General features: G+C 50.9%; 7 protein-coding genes across 7 annotated transcripts; 3 read left to right on the forward strand and 4 right to left on the reverse strand.

Annotated features, from left to right (window-relative positions):
* Nucleotides 1–4: 4 nt before the first annotated feature.
* On the reverse strand, nt 5–3316 carry mph1 (3'-5' DNA helicase; the record flags this gene model as incomplete). Its single annotated transcript, XM_057124266.1, has 1 exon — nt 5–3316. The coding sequence occupies one exon, from the start codon at nt 3314–3316 to the stop codon at nt 5–7; it is 3312 nt and encodes a 1103-aa protein (XP_056986425.1).
* Nucleotides 3317–4158: 842 nt separating this feature from the next.
* Nucleotides 4159–4824, forward strand: N7511_001842 (uncharacterized protein; the record flags this gene model as incomplete). Its single annotated transcript, XM_057124267.1, has 3 exons — nt 4159–4273; nt 4326–4607; nt 4664–4824. The coding sequence occupies 3 exons, from the start codon at nt 4159–4161 to the stop codon at nt 4822–4824; spliced, it is 558 nt and encodes a 185-aa protein (XP_056986426.1).
* A 504-nt stretch (nt 4825–5328) lies between these two features.
* Nucleotides 5329–6018, forward strand: N7511_001843 (HD domain-containing protein; the record flags this gene model as incomplete). The annotated part of the gene is made up of 1 exon (XM_057124268.1): nt 5329–6018. The coding sequence occupies one exon, from the start codon at nt 5329–5331 to the stop codon at nt 6016–6018; it is 690 nt and encodes a 229-aa protein (XP_056986427.1).
* Nucleotides 6019–6601: 583 nt separating this feature from the next.
* Nucleotides 6602–9934, reverse strand: N7511_001844 (uncharacterized protein; the record flags this gene model as incomplete). Its single annotated transcript, XM_057124269.1, has 1 exon — nt 6602–9934. The coding sequence occupies one exon, from the start codon at nt 9932–9934 to the stop codon at nt 6602–6604; it is 3333 nt and encodes a 1110-aa protein (XP_056986428.1).
* Nucleotides 9935–11103: 1169 nt separating this feature from the next.
* N7511_001845 (dolichol phosphate-mannose biosynthesis regulatory protein) lies at nt 11104–11463 on the reverse strand (the record flags this gene model as incomplete). Its single annotated transcript, XM_057124270.1, has 3 exons — nt 11104–11286; nt 11332–11412; nt 11461–11463. 3 exons carry the CDS (start codon nt 11461–11463, stop codon nt 11104–11106), a joined length of 267 nt encoding a protein of 88 aa, XP_056986429.1.
* A 252-nt stretch (nt 11464–11715) lies between these two features.
* N7511_001846 (pre-mRNA-splicing factor CWC22) lies at nt 11716–14293 on the forward strand (the record flags this gene model as incomplete). Its single annotated transcript, XM_057124271.1, has 2 exons — nt 11716–13593; nt 13688–14293. The coding sequence occupies 2 exons, from the start codon at nt 11716–11718 to the stop codon at nt 14291–14293; spliced, it is 2484 nt and encodes an 827-aa protein (XP_056986430.1).
* A 273-nt stretch (nt 14294–14566) lies between these two features.
* Nucleotides 14567–15349, reverse strand: N7511_001847 (uncharacterized protein; the record flags this gene model as incomplete). Its single annotated transcript, XM_057124272.1, has 1 exon — nt 14567–15349. One exon carries the CDS (start codon nt 15347–15349, stop codon nt 14567–14569), a length of 783 nt encoding a protein of 260 aa, XP_056986431.1.
* Nucleotides 15350–15424: the final 75 nt, after the last annotated feature.

Consider the following 15424-nt stretch of genomic DNA (forward strand, 5'->3'; position numbering starts at 1 on the left):
AAGGTCATAAATCGTCACTGTCAACAAACGCCTGGCTCTGCTTTCGGGAATTGCCAGGCTTTGATACGCTGCTAAGGAGTACACTTGGATCCGGAAGGTCGTCATAATCGTCATCAAAGTCATCATCCAAAAAGTCGAGGGGGTCCAGCTTCCGCTGTGCGCTATCCGGCTGATTGGAAGACAACAAGGATCGAACGTCTCGGTCAGCTGGTGTCGCGGATTTTTTGGACGACTTCCGAGAAGCAGGCTTTGATGGGGTCTTCAAGTCTTTCTTCTTGCTTCCAGATTTCTTCATTGCTTTCGGTTGTGGTGGACTGGACTCGTCAGAAGAAAGTGGTTGAAAGGCCAGAATGTCTTTGAATCGGCGATCACAGTCAGGTCCCGCTTGATCCATTTTCTGTAAAGCTGAGATCATGCGCTTGGTGAGAGCTCCATGCTTAACAAGCTTTGTGGGCCTGGGAACAAGTTGCAGACGAGGGAAAGCATCGTTGCGAGGGAACCGAATGAACTGGGGAGAGGTGGCTCCGATGTTCTGATAATGGCTTTCAAGTTGCTTCTGCTCCTTGGCAGTCAAGGTAACATCATCCAATGAGGGGACCTCCACAGGCTCAGGTGTAGGTGTTCGTGGCCGCTTTTTCGGAATGGCAGCTTTCTTTTTCGCGGGCTTGGGGTTGTCACCCGTGAAAGCTGAAGCTCGAGTGAATCCGGTTTCCACGTTTTCTGGCATATGAAAGACTTTGGGCGGTCGTTTCGGCGCTCGTCCTTTGCGTTTCGGTTCCGGTAGGTCTTGTTCAGAGTTCTCCGGGGGGATGTCAATTTGTCGTTTATCGGCCACTGGACGGATCCCTGCAGGCAAGATTCGAGCAGATCGATCGTCATGGAAGGTGAAGCGGGAGCCGCTGGCAATCATTTGTTGCATCTTCTCGTAATTGTCTTTGGCCTTGACGTAAGAGTCTTCTTCTTTTCCTTTCATCAACAGCAAGGTGATGTTACCAGCCCGTTTACGACCAGTTCGACCCATTCGCTGGAGCATACGAATTGGGGATGCCGACGAGTCGTAGCACACAATAAGGTCGACTTCGCCAATATCCAGACCCTCTTCACCAATCGATGTGGCCACGATCGTATTGTACGTGCCTTTCTTGAATTCTTTGATAATCGAAAGCTGCGTCTTCTGGTCCATGCCTTCAGAACCTTTGGCACTCGATTGGCCGACAAAAACGTGAGGTCGAATCATGGGTTCGTATCTTTTTAAAACTCGCGTAACCTCTTCTGCACTATCTCGGAAGTGCACAAAGATCATGACACGGGTTGCGCTTTCAACGTTTCCTTCAGTGGACTCCTTTCCTTCGCCTCGGTCCATAAAATGATTCAAGATCACGGATTTTAGATACTCCAACTTGGGATGACCAATGAACTCGGGATTCTTGGACCACGGTTCAACATGGCTCATCAATTTCTTGAAATTCTCATCTTGGACGATCTGCTTCTGCCATTTACCGCCTCCGCCCTTTTGTCCTTCTGAGCCTGACTTGAAGTGAAGGACATGGCGGTAGAATGGCACAATACCATGGAACTTGAGCAAGTCGATGCCGTGGGCCAGACTGGCAAGAACAGAAAAAATGGCATTGACCTTGCCTTTGAGCCCAAAATTGGCATTTCTACCCGCATCGGACAGCATCCATTGTTGTCTAGCTTTCGTGAGACCGTAGGCGGTTAGACCCATGGGGTCTTTACCCCAGTAGGCGTTGAGTGTGCGAAGCTGATCCAGCAAGGGGCGCAATGCCTCTGACATTAAGTCCATGCAGAAGACCATCTCATCCGAGTTTTCGAATGTTTCGATCTCAATGTTGCGAGCATGAACGTAGTTGCGTATATCAATCGAGTTCTCAGTACGAATCTCAACTCGTGAGATGTCCAATCCATCGATGACTGCCTGTACAGACTCAACTGTTGAACCAGGAGTAGCTGTCAATGCGAGAACACGGAAACTGTTGTTGAACCGCCGCAGAAATTTGACTACTTCCACGTAGGCATATGCACCGGTGGCACGGTGGGCTTCATCAACGACCAGAAGAACGATCCGCTTTGGATCAGCAATCCCAGTCTTCAAGTCGTTGATCAAGGTTTGAGGAGTCATGAAAAACACCCGCTTCGCCTTCCACTCCTCTGCACGAATCCCAGGCGAGGCACCTCCAGTAAGCATAGTTGTCTGGGATCGAGGAATTCCAGCAATATCCAAACATGCCGTGACCTGTTGAGAAACCAGAGGCTTGGTTGGGGCAACAAAGATAATCTGCGAGTCTTTCGTCCAGCGGAACCAATTGAGCATGACTGTAGCAGCAATAAACGTCTTTCCCAGGCCGGTTGGCAAGGCCACGAGCAGGTTGTGAAAGAGCCCTCGCTGTGTGATATTGAATTGGTAATCTCGGGTGCGACCCAAGTTGGTGGGGTAAACCCAGGTATCCAAAGCATCTTGGACTAATTTGTGCTGAGTGGGAGGTTCAACTTTGTCTGGCGGGGCCCAGTCTTGCTCACGCGGAACTGGGTCTTGCGCAGCAGTCATGCCGAATAATGTTGTCTGGCGCATATGAGCTTGTCGAACTGGTGCTCTGGCAAAAGTCGGTTGTGGGGCTTGCGCCGGTCGTGCTACCGGTGATAATGAAGGTGATGTATCAAATGCGTCCTCGGGTATGTGGTCTAGTTCAAACGACATGTCCGTTGAGCCATGCGTGCCTGTCTGTTGTGGGGGAGCAAGAATTCTGGGAGGAGTGTTCCGTGCTATACTGCGTGGGCTACACGCTCGTCTGATCTCTTTCTCCTCCTCGAATGAGTCCAACGAAGCAGTAATCGCTGCCATCAATTCGTCGTCTTGGTTGTAATCATGCGCTTGCTGCGCAGTTTGCTCAGTCCCCGGTCCATTTTCTCGTTCATTGGCTTGTCGAACTGCTTCAAACTTCGGCGGAGGAGGTTTGGCAGCTGGTTTCTGCCATCGTGGACCTCGTATACGTTCCGGGCTCGAAGATGGTTGCGTGAGTTGTGTGACAAACATGTTCTCTTGGAAATTATTTTGTTTCAACACATAGCTCTTGTTCTTAGGGCGATCTTGATGTTCATCGAATCCAGCAGAGCCTCCTCGTTGGGGTGGCAAGTCGTCCATATCAGAGAACGAGTCGATTGAGGAACCATCATGGTGATCGCGTTCTCCCCGCTTCGGAGCTTCAACGCGGCGACGTTTGGTAGGGCGCGATGTGGGTTCATCGGGAACTATAAAATCATCGTCGAAATAATCTGACTCGGAGTCCGTCGCAGACATTGCATATATCCAGCCTATGTCAAGACCAAGTGCCCTCGTCAGGCGCGACGCGACGCGAAATCAGGTGACTGTTTGTCTGGTTTGCACTGGACCCTGCAACAAGGTCACTCGACCTTCACGACTTTACTTCTGACCACCCCTGAACAATGCCGAGCAACGTCGGAAGCACTTCGCCAAGCTGCATCTCCTGCAAGTTGCCCCTGAATCTTAGTCACACTGTACTGGTGACCTATCTAGCTCAATGCATATGGTTTTCAACGTCTATCCTGGAGTTTCGAAGAAGACTATTCATGAACTACTGCGACTGTACGAAGTACACATCAAGCATCATCCCAATGAAACCCATATCGTCTCAGGATTTCAAGGAATAATCCGACTGTAACAATACCTTTGACCAACTGAAAGTGGAGAGTAAATAGCTAGCGCAGTCCCTTGCTCGGCCGCTAACGCCCTGCATCTGACAGATCCACTCATACTAGGGTTAACAAGGACAAGATCCTGCTGGAAAGGGGCGATCGACCTCGATTGCCTCTGGGGAAGCAAGGTAATTCCCGTGCATCGGCTACAGAGACTTGGTTTATTGCCAATGAGGTCCAATGACCGCAACCCTCGAATCAAAGCTGAGACATGTCGAATGGAAACCTGCGCTATGTCTTTCTTTGTCCTTTTTTTGGATCGTATTTGGTTTCTGGGGTTTATCTGGGGCAAACCCTCCAAGGGTCTGTTTGCTATATTTAATCATTTGTACTCCCTGCACTTTCTCTGTATCTGTCACTCGCTACTGTACTGTCCTTTTCTATACCTTCTGATTTCTTAAGTCAATCCGTCGATTTCCATTCACAATGAAGTTCAACGTCCTTGCCCTCTCTGCCCTGCTGGCCGTCGCTGCCGCTGAGACTTCTACTGCGGATGCATCTACCACAACTAGCAACCCGTCAGTCGAGTGTGCTAAGCAGTGTATGTTCAATATACAGAGCCAACGTGTTTACCCCAACTGACACTTCCCTAGGTGAATCCACCAACACCTGCTGTATCGCCAAGTGCTGGAACGTCCCCTGCCCTAGCGACAACCAGGCCAACGATACCAACAGCTGTGTCGCCGCCTGCCCTCAAGGTACCGGTTCGCCCGCCGACGCCCAGAAGTACGCCAACTGCGAGCAATCCTGCTACAGCTCTCACTTCTGGGGTGGCAGCGGGCCCACAGCCACCCAGGCTGCCGCGACTGGCTCTGCCACAGATGCCACTGCTACCGCGACCAGCACTGACTCATCCAGCACCGACTCTTCCAAGTGTATGTTCCTCGGTCATATTCAGACAGGCTGCAAGTCCCCTGCTAACAATCTGCAGCCTCGGAGAACAACAATGACTCCAGTTCCACCGACAGCTCGTCGGATGGCACAGCCACCAGCTCTTCCGGCTTCGCACAGCATACCACCAACGCTGCCGTCAAGGTCGGCGCCTCCGCCGCTGGTCTGATCGGTTTGATTGTTGCTGCCTTTGCTCTGTGAGCACCTCCCCGATGTATTGGGTTTAAATCTTGTAATGTATGGGCGCAGATCACTCCCTCGGATCTGGATCGTTCGAGGGTAGCTGTGAACCTGTTTTGTACTTTCTTCCACTTGTAATGTTTTTAGGATACGGTTCTGGAGCCTTGTGAATGAAAATTGTTTCGAGATTGACAGTCCCTTCCTCTTTATGTGCGTGGTTGTATTAACTGCATTCTTCGGGGAATATACCTGTACCCTCGCACGATGTAGCGTTGATCACCCCCGCATACCTCATATAGACCCCAACACAGGCTGAGTCTTTCCGTACAGCAGACCTGCTGCCTAGAGGCAGCTGTGAGTCAAGAGTGAGTCAGTGAAGTTTAATCTGCAGCTAAGACTGCACACTTGCTGTAGGCAGCTATACTTCACCGCCCAAGTTAAACTGCGGGGAGGATTAATAGCTTCGACGCGACGCGCCTCTTTACCCTCAATTACTTACCAGACCTCCAATCCAAACATTCCACAATGGATACTTCAAGCCCTGAATTCCAAAAGCTGTACAGCGCAATGTCAGCCTTTGTCACAGAATGCATGTCTGGTCACGACCCATCTCACAACCCAGCCCACGTCCACCGGGTAGTAGGATTGGCAGAGAAGATCCTCGCCTCAGAGCAAAGCATGAATCCAACAAAACAATTCAATGCAGCTGAAGTCAGATTGGCGGCCCTACTCCACGACATTGGCGACAGGAAATACATCTCCAAGCTTGAGACCACATCTGGAACCGAAGTCGTAGACCCAACGACCATGGTGAAACACGCACTGCTAGCTCAAGGCGCAAGTGCAGATCTTGCAGCACGAGTCCAAACCATTGTCTCACACGTCTCATACACGACCGAATGCAAAGATCCATCGGTGATCAAGAGACTTATTGACGAGGGGTATGGCGAGCTGGCGATCGTGCAGGATGCTGATCGGCTGGATGCGATTGGGGCTATTGGAATTGGACGGTGTTTTACGTTCCTTGGTGCTGTTGGAAAGAAGTATTGTGACGAGGGAAAGTGGGAGATGGGGAACTCAATTGAGCATTTTGGGGACAAGTTGGAAAAGCTGGAGGGAATGATGAAGACTCAGACTGGTAGAGAGATGGCTAAAGTCAGGACAGAAAGGCTAAGGATCTTCAAGGGTTGGTGGGAGGAGGAGATGGAAATATGAGGTTTATATAGCAGAGAATATATGTTCATAGCGAAGAATATATCTTGATTGTTGTTTTTTTTACTTGTTATTTTTTAAGAGCGCACCGACATGAACTGAACCTGAACTGAAGTATTCATCGAACCGATTGTATTCTTTTTTTGGTGCTTTGCAGCTGTTTTCTTCTTGAGACACAGTGACTGTATTCCATTCTAGCCAGGGCTGTTGACGGGTAGAGTAGCCCATCCATCGCCGGAAGCAAATAACCTAAATCAGAAAGCCTCCCTTCTATGAAAGAACAAAAAAAAAAAAAAAAAAAGACAAACGCCGAAAGCAGAATATCAGCTAGACAGAGTGTTCGATCGAGAATCGGGGTATTTGGGTTTGTGAATGAATATCAAGCGGCGAACGTCAATCCGAGATAGAATATAAATCAAAGGGCCGAAAGAACCACCTTAACTCGCCGAAAAAGGGTAGTATGGGTTTATGCAAAAGTTTAGTATGTACGAACAAAAGCAAATAGAAGCACAAAACTCCGATTCCGATCAAGGACGCTGGCTGCGTCAAGGGAATTTCTAAGTCAATGCAAGTGTAAAATGTCGAGTCAGACGCGATCCCGGGCGAAGTCAAGGACCTCGCAGTCATCTTCGAAGAAACCGTCATCGGCTTTCAATGGGGCTGAATGTTTCTTTTTCCGGCGGGTGGTGATGACAACTTCTTCGACATTGCCAATGCTGTTCCCAAGGGTGATGAGGTTCTCCATATCCCCACCAGCGCCAAGCGAGTGTCCGTGAATAGCGGCATTCTCGTCTTCGTCATCTCCATGGTCGTCACTGGAACTGTTGAAAGATCGCAGGTGTACTTTGGTCATGGGAATGTCGTTTCCAAAAACCCACTGACCACTAGGCTCGCTGGCATCGCTACCAAAAGAGAAGACGCTCAAGCCAACTCGCTGATCCGTATGGAACGGCTGATATGGAGTATTGGTCTCAATCTCTGCCTGTGAGAGAGGCTGACAGAGCGGTCTGCCAGCACTAGGTTGGGAAGTAGCCGAAGGAAGAACAAGAGAAGCGTGGACCGTAAGGTCCGGGTCAAATGTAGCTACAGGAGCCGGGCCACAAGGGCTCTGCAAATTCTCGGGCAACTTAACCTGGGACTCTCTAGGACCAACGACGGAGTGCGGCTGTCGGTTCTTATGACCAGACACAGCACGTTTCAGGCGATACAGTTTAAAGTATCCGCCATCCACCACTCCTAGGAAGATGAGACCCTTAGTACATATCCAAGTCACTCGAGATGGCGCAGGGTCTCGAGCCAGCCCGGGAAGATGTAGACGGTTCTCGCCTACATGTCGAAGGGTATTGACAGTACCCGTTGCAGCACCCATGGACTTGCTGAGACCGGCCGCGACAACCTTTCCACTCTTCACGCTCGCGGCCGAGGGTAATGCAAATCCACTCATATTCGGGAATGCAGCACCTCCAGAAGGAACACGACCCCGAACGGCAGAGAAGAAAGGCTGCGTTTTACCGCCCACCAACTTCATGGCTGCTGACAAGGGGTTGCCACCCGATGTTTGGCCTACCTCTTCCGACATAGTGTCAACGGCCGGCGATTTGCTAATAGAAGGTCGTGCACGCCGAAAGGGTGGCCATTGGAATGCACTTCGAGGTAGGTCGAAGACGTGGATAGTGCCTTTGCGTGTAATGACTGCCAGTCGATCACCCACCGGTGCAGTCCAAATCACATCAACGATGCTCGAAGTGGTCAAGCGGGCATATCGTGCAATCTGTCGCACGTTAGGATTCTGTCCCACCTGGTCATCAGCCATGAAAGCCATGGATCGACAATGCTTGAGTTGCATCAGATCCCAGACATATTGCACATCACCCTTTTTACTCGCCGTGAATAGCATAAGGCCATTTGGCGACAGTGATAAGAAGCTGCAGCCGTTGGGAACTTGGAATGTTGACAGGGGATGAGTAAACACATTTCTTATATCTGAGCCATCCTCGAATCGCTTCAAGTCAATTATGGATACAGTATCGGGTTCGACAGCCGAGGATGCTTGCGTATCGTGGCCATGAGTTGGCGGGAATAATCCATACCCTTGTGCTGGACTATCGACCCCCGGAACTGATCGGCGTGGAGAGGTGCCTCCCGGTTGCTGAGTATTCCAGTAGTTATTCCATGCCTGCATACCCTGGTCACCCATCCAGCGGGCGCCGCGAACAAGTTCTTGGGCAACACCTCTTGCCACCTTATCGAAGAGACTCTCCCCCTCCCCAACATCTGTCACACAAGACACTGATGGAATAGTAGGAGGATTGCGGGTTTCAAGTCCAGGAACCTTGCCTTGTATCAGACTTTGCGGCACAGTCCCATGAATAGAGCCTCGATAAGCCGAGGATGGAGGAACAAATGCCAGCCATCTTCCCTGTGCGGCCAAGATGGGCCTTTCGAAGACAGCAGCAGTATGAGGAGGCTCGTTGCGAGTACCCTCTGGATCAGTGGTTGAACTCGAAGATGTGGAATAACGACGAGCTTCTTTGACCTGGATACCAGTCCATGTTTTACCCAAGCACTGATAGGCACTTTGACCTGGGTCTAAAGACAAGGCGTGTCTATAAATATAGACTTCGCCACTGATACCAGATGCCAAGATGAGATAAGCCCCAGCTGTAAAAAGCTTCAAGCTGCCGACAGGTGGCGGTGCAAAAGAAGGCATGCCCGGAAGGCTGTCCAAACATGGGACGGGCTTGCTTGCAAACAGAGTGGCAACATGTTCGCCCGTCCGGAAAGAAAAGACCTCGACTCGGGTCTGGTAAAACTGAGGGGTTTCATGTTGCCGTCTGTCACCTGAGTGGCCACGGGCCGTCGAAGGAGGGATATCGTTTGCATCCGAGGTTGCTGAAGAGATACGGCCTTCTTCTTCATTTGGGCCCAACGGTCCATGGACAATGACAGCAACGTGGGGTCGAGATGACGCAAAAGGATCATTGGATGAATGACCAGATAAAATCTTGGCTTCGATCACACGGCCGTTCAGCCCTGTGATCTGCCCTACGAGCCGAGTTCGACGATCTTCAATAGCGAGGATCTCCACGGCACCATCAGTCCCAACGAGCAAGACGTTCATTCCGGTCCGTGAAGCCTTGGAAGACAGAGTAGGCAGTGTATCAAAACTGCAGAAGGAGTAACTACCGTCGGTGGAAGATCGCTTCTGAGCTGGATGGATATCGATCTCCGGGGCCCCGAAGAAATGTGGCTGAGGGAGGTGAGGCAGAGGGGCATGATTGCTCATTGGGCTGCCATAAGAATTGCTCTTCCTTCTATCTGCAGACTGCTGCCGCGATTGCAAATTGCTCCGATACCCGTTGCCATAGCTGGATGGTTGGGTTCGAGGTGGGGGAGACGCCGAGGAGAGATCACTGAACCCCCCCCTTTCCTGAATAGTGGGAAAGCTGAGGGGCGATGCATTGGGAATATCTCCATCCATCAGATCAGTGGGAGGACTCTTTCCATATGGTACTGATTGAGCCCAGGTGTCTGTTCGCGAGGTGAGATCGTTATCTGCGGGTTCATCGAGCGAATCGAAAGCATCGAGAGCCGGCAACATCACAGATGGTTTTACATGGTGCTCCAGGGGTGGGTCTGGACAGGAGGAAGGCTCCGCAGGTGGAGCCGATGGTTGGATGCTACACATGGTTTCTGGTGTTAACGGCGCATGCTCCGGAACACAACATTTATCGGTTACGTACGTCTCATCCGGTGGTGACTCTGTCACTGCCTTGGCCTTGGCCCTTTTTGCTTTCTTCTTTTTCTTTCCACTTGGCTCATGCTCTGAAATTCGGTTGGTATCCGGAGTGAAGGAACTGTCGTCTTCAAGAGACCGGCTATGCTGGCGGATGATATCGTCAGGTGCTGCCGGGAGCATTCAAATGATGATGCCTCAAAGGGAGGCGATAGGAGAACAAGGAGGAAGACCGCTCTCAGGACCTGAACTGAGGCCTGAGAACGGGGGTCAGAGTATACGCTCTGCTTGAGTGACTCCTGAAGGCCGTACCGGATCAACACACCGGACCGGGACCTTGGGGGGACACTAAAAGAGTAACTTTAGAAATCAGTCACAGTTCAGCCATGTTACTATCACCGGATCCATACCTATGTTTCCACTGTCCAATATGGACAGGTCAACGAAGTCCCAGGGGGGAAGTGAGGTGTTACCTGGGGTACAGCGTGTCTAGAGCGGAGATCACCCTAGAGACGCGGGGAAGGGAAGCTTCGATAAGATACGCGTACAGCTGGAATCCAAGCTGTGCACAAGGTAAAGCCAAATCTCAGCAAGTCGACAAGTATGGGTTTGGTTTGCGCAGAAGAGCACAAGTATGTAAAGAGGAAGATGAGTCAAGATGGGGAAGATGATGTTATGGTTTGCGATAAGAGAGGGGGAGGGGTCACCAGTTACAGGGAAGAAGGGGGTGCCTGAGTCAGAAAACCCGAAAGTCAGAAAGTCAGAAAGTCCGGAAATCAGCAAGTCAGGGCTGATGCTGTCATTCCCGAAAGGAGCATGATCGAGGGGTTCTAGAGTCATGAATCTCTGCCTTCAACTGGATTCGCCCTCCAATCCGCGCGCTACAAAGGCCCTTGTGGTGAGGGGAAGGCAAACATTGCAAACCATGGAAACTACGATAAGGGCTTAGTCAGCTCTACGGCAGCTGAGGCATACCCTAAGGGTACGTCCCTTTGACCTCGTTCTGCGCCTCCTTGCTGCTTCCAAGGGTTCCATGGGATCCATGGAATTCCAAGGGAAACCCTCGAGGAAATCCAAGGAACGATCAAGAGAGGAAGCCGAGTCCAACCGTCTCATTCTTCTTCCCTGTTTGTTGACGGGCGTCATCGCGGATCTAAGGTCACGAGGCATCGCAAAATGACGAGGGAACGAAAAAAAGAATAACTTGTCATTTGCTGAGCCTTGAGGCTTGACCATCTGACGATCAGAACATGGACAAAGCGCTCAAAGCTGATTAAGTAACTGAGATGTTTTGAGATCCTTCTGGCATGGTGGTACAGCAATCCTCCCCGATGTGACGTCCTATGGTGCGCTTAGGTCTTCTTCTTAGCGGCCTTGGCCTTGGCTGCCTTCTTCTTGTTGCTGTTGACCATCACAATTCCAATAAAGGTGCCAACCACAGCAGAACCCAAGAGAGTGAGGATAACGGGGATGCGGATGGCCCAAACACGGGGTGGGAAGATCTCATGGAGGGGGTGGCCGGGGTCGACAAAGGGCTGTAGAGGTGAGCAGACGTAGACAATGAAGGTTAAACCACATACCATCAACAGGGTCCACGCGGTGTAGTAGAGAAAGATCGCGGTTGCGACCAAGAGCATGACGGATCCTACGAGTTGGCCCAGCTAGATGCGGTTAGCGGGGACAAACCATTGAATGAGATGACAGGTTACCATTCTGATAAGGAGTGATGATCAGAAAGATCAGAGAAAGGAAAGGAATGAACGTCGATGAAACCTGAGCTTGACAGAAACAACGAGGATCTCAGGAGCTCCTCCCGCTGTCTGGCCTCTGGTCACGTGCCGGCGCGCTAGAGCTTTCTCCTGTCCTTGAATCTTTTGCAACCTCCGTCGAGCTTCGCAACCACCGTCTCTCCGGCGTATCCCGATCTTTTCTCATATCCTGGAGGAAAAGCTGGCAGTTTGAGAATGTCAGATTCTGATCTGCTCCAGTCTGCGGTTCGCGTGCCCACGCCGCCCCCAGGCGTGTCATATTCGCCAGCCGCAGCTTCTCGGAAGCGCTCGCCTCCGTCTCGTTCTCCCTCTCCCAATCGTCGACGGTCGCCCCCCGGTGATTCAGCCAGAGATGGCCCCGAGGCGCCCAAGCTCGACGCAGACCGTGCCATCGACAGAGAGCGCCAGCTCGCTGAGCGCGTTCGCGAACATGAGAAGCGCGAAGCTGCCCGGAAGCCTCTGAGCGAAGAGGAAAAACAGGCATCGGCAAAGGTTGAATACGAAAAATTGCTCAACATGCGATCGGGTGGTACCTACATCCCTCCGGCTCGACTCCGCGCGCTGCAGGCGCAAATTACAGACAAGACGAGCAAAGAATATCAACGCATGGCTTGGGAAGCATTGAAGAAATCGATCAACGGTTTGATCAACAAAGTCAACGTTTCCAACATTAAGTTTATTGTGCCAGAGCTCTTTAGCGAGAACTTGGTCCGAGGCCGTGGCTTGTTCTGTCGATCCATTATGAAAGCGCAAGCCGCCAGCTTGCCGTTTACCCCGATTTATGCGGCAATGGCCTCGATCGTGAACACAAAACTGCCACAGGTTGGAGACTTGCTGCTTTCCCGGCTAATTGTTCAATTCCGAAAAGCATTCAAGCGAAATGACAAGGCAGTGTGCATTTCTTCCACGACATTCATTGCTCACCTCTGCAATCAGCAGGTCGCCCATGAGATGCTGGCTGCTCAGGTTTTGTTGCTACTTCTGCATAAGCCAACAGACGACAGTGTGGAGATCGCGGTCGGACTGACTCGAGAGGTCGGGCAGCATTTGGAGGAAATGAACGCCCCGATCGCACTCGCTGTATTCGACCAATTCCGCAACATTCTACACGAGGCCGACATTGATAAGCGTGTGCAATATATGATCGAAGTGCTTTTCCAAGTGCGCAAGGACCGATACAAGGACAACCCTGCGATTAAGGAGGAGTTGGATCTTGTCGAGGAGGAGGATCAGATTACGCATCGTGCTGGCCTGGACGACGAGTTGGAAACGCAAGACAATCTCAACATCTTCAAGTTTGATGCGGAGTGGGAGGAGCACGAGGAGGCCTACAAGAAATTGAAGGCTGAAATCTTGGGTGAGGATAGTGACGAGGATGATGAGGATGGGTCCGATGAAAGCGAAGAAGAAGAGTCGGACACTGAAGAACAGCAGATGGATATCAAGGACCAGAGCAACACTAACCTGGTTAATCTTCGACGAACCATCTACCTTACGATAATGTCCAGTATTGATTTCGAAGAATGCTGCCACAAGCTGATGAAGATCAACCTGCCGGTCGGGTTGGAGCCTGAGCTACCATCTATGATCATTGAATGTTGTTCTCAGGAGCGAACATACTCCAAGTTCTATGGTTTGATTGGAGAGCGCTTTGCCAAGATCAACCGAATGTGGTCTGACCTTTTTGAGGCTGCCTTTGCCAAATACTATGATACTATTCATCGTTATGAAACGAATCGCCTCCGCAACATCGCACAGTTCTTTGGCCACTTGATCAGCAATGATGCTATCGGCTGGCATGTCTTGTCGGTGATTCACCTCAACGAAGAGGAGACTACATCCAGCAGCCGTATCTTCGTTAAGATTCTGTTTCAAAACTTGGCAGAAAATCTTGGTGTGTCTGGATTGCAGACCCGCTTCAGAGATGAGGTTCTCCGGCCAAGCTTTGAGGGTCTCTTCCCTACAGAGAACCCTCGTCACACCCGTTTCTCGGTCAACTACTTCACCAGTATTGGTATGGGTGCGTTGACAGAGGACATGCGCGAGCACCTCAAAAATCTTCCTCGTCCCACAGTACCGGCTTTACCTATACGGGCGTCTTCTCGTTCTCTCTCCCGCACTCCATCCGACCGATCTCGATCTCGATCCATGTGCTCTACCTGCACAGGATCTCCACACTCCCGCCGTTCCCGGTCAAACTCATATTCGCGCTCTCCTTCCAGAGATCGTGGCCGCTCCAACTCTCGCTCTATCACCCCATCTTCTCGTGGCCGAAGCTACACGCCTTCCCGCTCTCGGTCCGCAGGCCGCCGTCGTGGCGCATCCTACAGTCGATCTCGGACTCCTTCAGACCGATCTCGATCCCGATCCCGATCCCGATCTGTCTCTCGCACACCAGCGAAGCGCAGCCGAGCCCGCTCGGATTCACGAAGCCCCATTCGAAGCCGCAGTCGTAGTCGCAGTCGCAGCCCATATCGGTCCCGTCGTTCCATCACCCGCTCTGCTACACCAGACGACAAAACCCGTTCCAAGAGGAACCGCAGCTACACCAGATCAATTTCCCGATCGGTCACGCCCGTACGTCGCGGTCAAAGCTCTGGCAGAAGAAATCGAAGCTACACGCGGTCAGTTTCTAACTCTGTATCGCCTCCACCCCGCAAACGTGATATTTCGGTTCCTCGTTCTCCTATTCCCAAACGTCGTGCAGAGTCACGGGGTCGAAGCTACTCTAGGACGCCTCCTCGTCGTCGATAAACGGGTGGTTGTAATGTGATGGTCTATCCTGGATATTGTGGGTATTGGCTGGTGGTTAATATCTCTCCTCCTGTGTTGATAATGAAATAGCGCAATCTGGAACGGAAAAAGATCATGAGGCTGTATTTTTTTCTTATTTGATATAGTGCCAGAACCGGATATGGGATGTACTGTAGTCAATTCTTACAATTTACTTTTTACCTGATGCTCGGTTCCCTGATTCTAGTCATAGTACAGTCGAATTTTACAGTCCCTGTACAGGGAGTAGAGCATGGTAGAAAATGTTTTTCGTCTAGTTTGATACCACCTCCGCCTCTCGCAATGCCTGTTGTCGAGCTGGAATGTTCATTTCGGCATTGTGAAGGTATTCAACGTAGCCAGCATAATCCTCGGGCTCTTTTGGATTTTGGTCGGCTTCTATTAAAACAGCAACAAGCACAGCACCCCTCAAGCGCTCCTTTCGCTGCGTGTTGTCATAAGGCACCAGTAGTTGCTGATGCTGATGCTCCAGCTCGGCAGCAAGGTCACGGACAGACTGGGTATGAATCTGACGTATGCTTTCATAATGAGATGATGCCTCAAAGTCACGATCGATATTTTCAGAATCCTCGTGTATCACCCGCAGACAGAATTTTAGGAAATCAGACCATGGGGGAACGGTATCCAGGTCTTGTACGTGGATTTTCCATTGCTTGAGTCTTTCTTCAGACAGGTGGTTCACAGCGCAAGTCACCTTATTTGGAGAGTATGCGAACCAGTCTGGATACTCGTCGAAGTGAATATTCAAGTGATCAACGAAGACATTGAGTTCACTGGTGGTGCGCCCCTGGAAAGTAGGGAGGCCCTTACTCGGCGGTGGGGTCTTGATATTCTTTTGTGCAAGCTCCAGTTCATTGCTGGAGGATAGGTATGCGAGTTTCTCCTGAAGTTTGCGTTGCTTTTCACGAGCTTCTGAGAGTTGGTTCAGGAGCTCCTGGCGTCTGGCGGTTGCTTCGTCGACTCGATTTTCTTGCTGATTGATAATATCTTGGGTAGAGCCTGGAAGAGATCCGGGTAGTCCTGTGGAATCAGACATGTCTTCTGAATGAGTCGACATCATCGAGAGTCCTCGAAAAGGGCATAACAATCTTCGAAGTCATTTCGATATCAT

This window comes from Penicillium nucicola (genome assembly GCF_028828085.1).
Source record: "Penicillium nucicola strain IBT 29836 chromosome Unknown utg000002l, whole genome shotgun sequence".
In the NCBI taxonomy this organism is placed as follows: Eukaryota; Fungi; Ascomycota; class Eurotiomycetes; order Eurotiales; family Aspergillaceae; genus Penicillium; species Penicillium nucicola.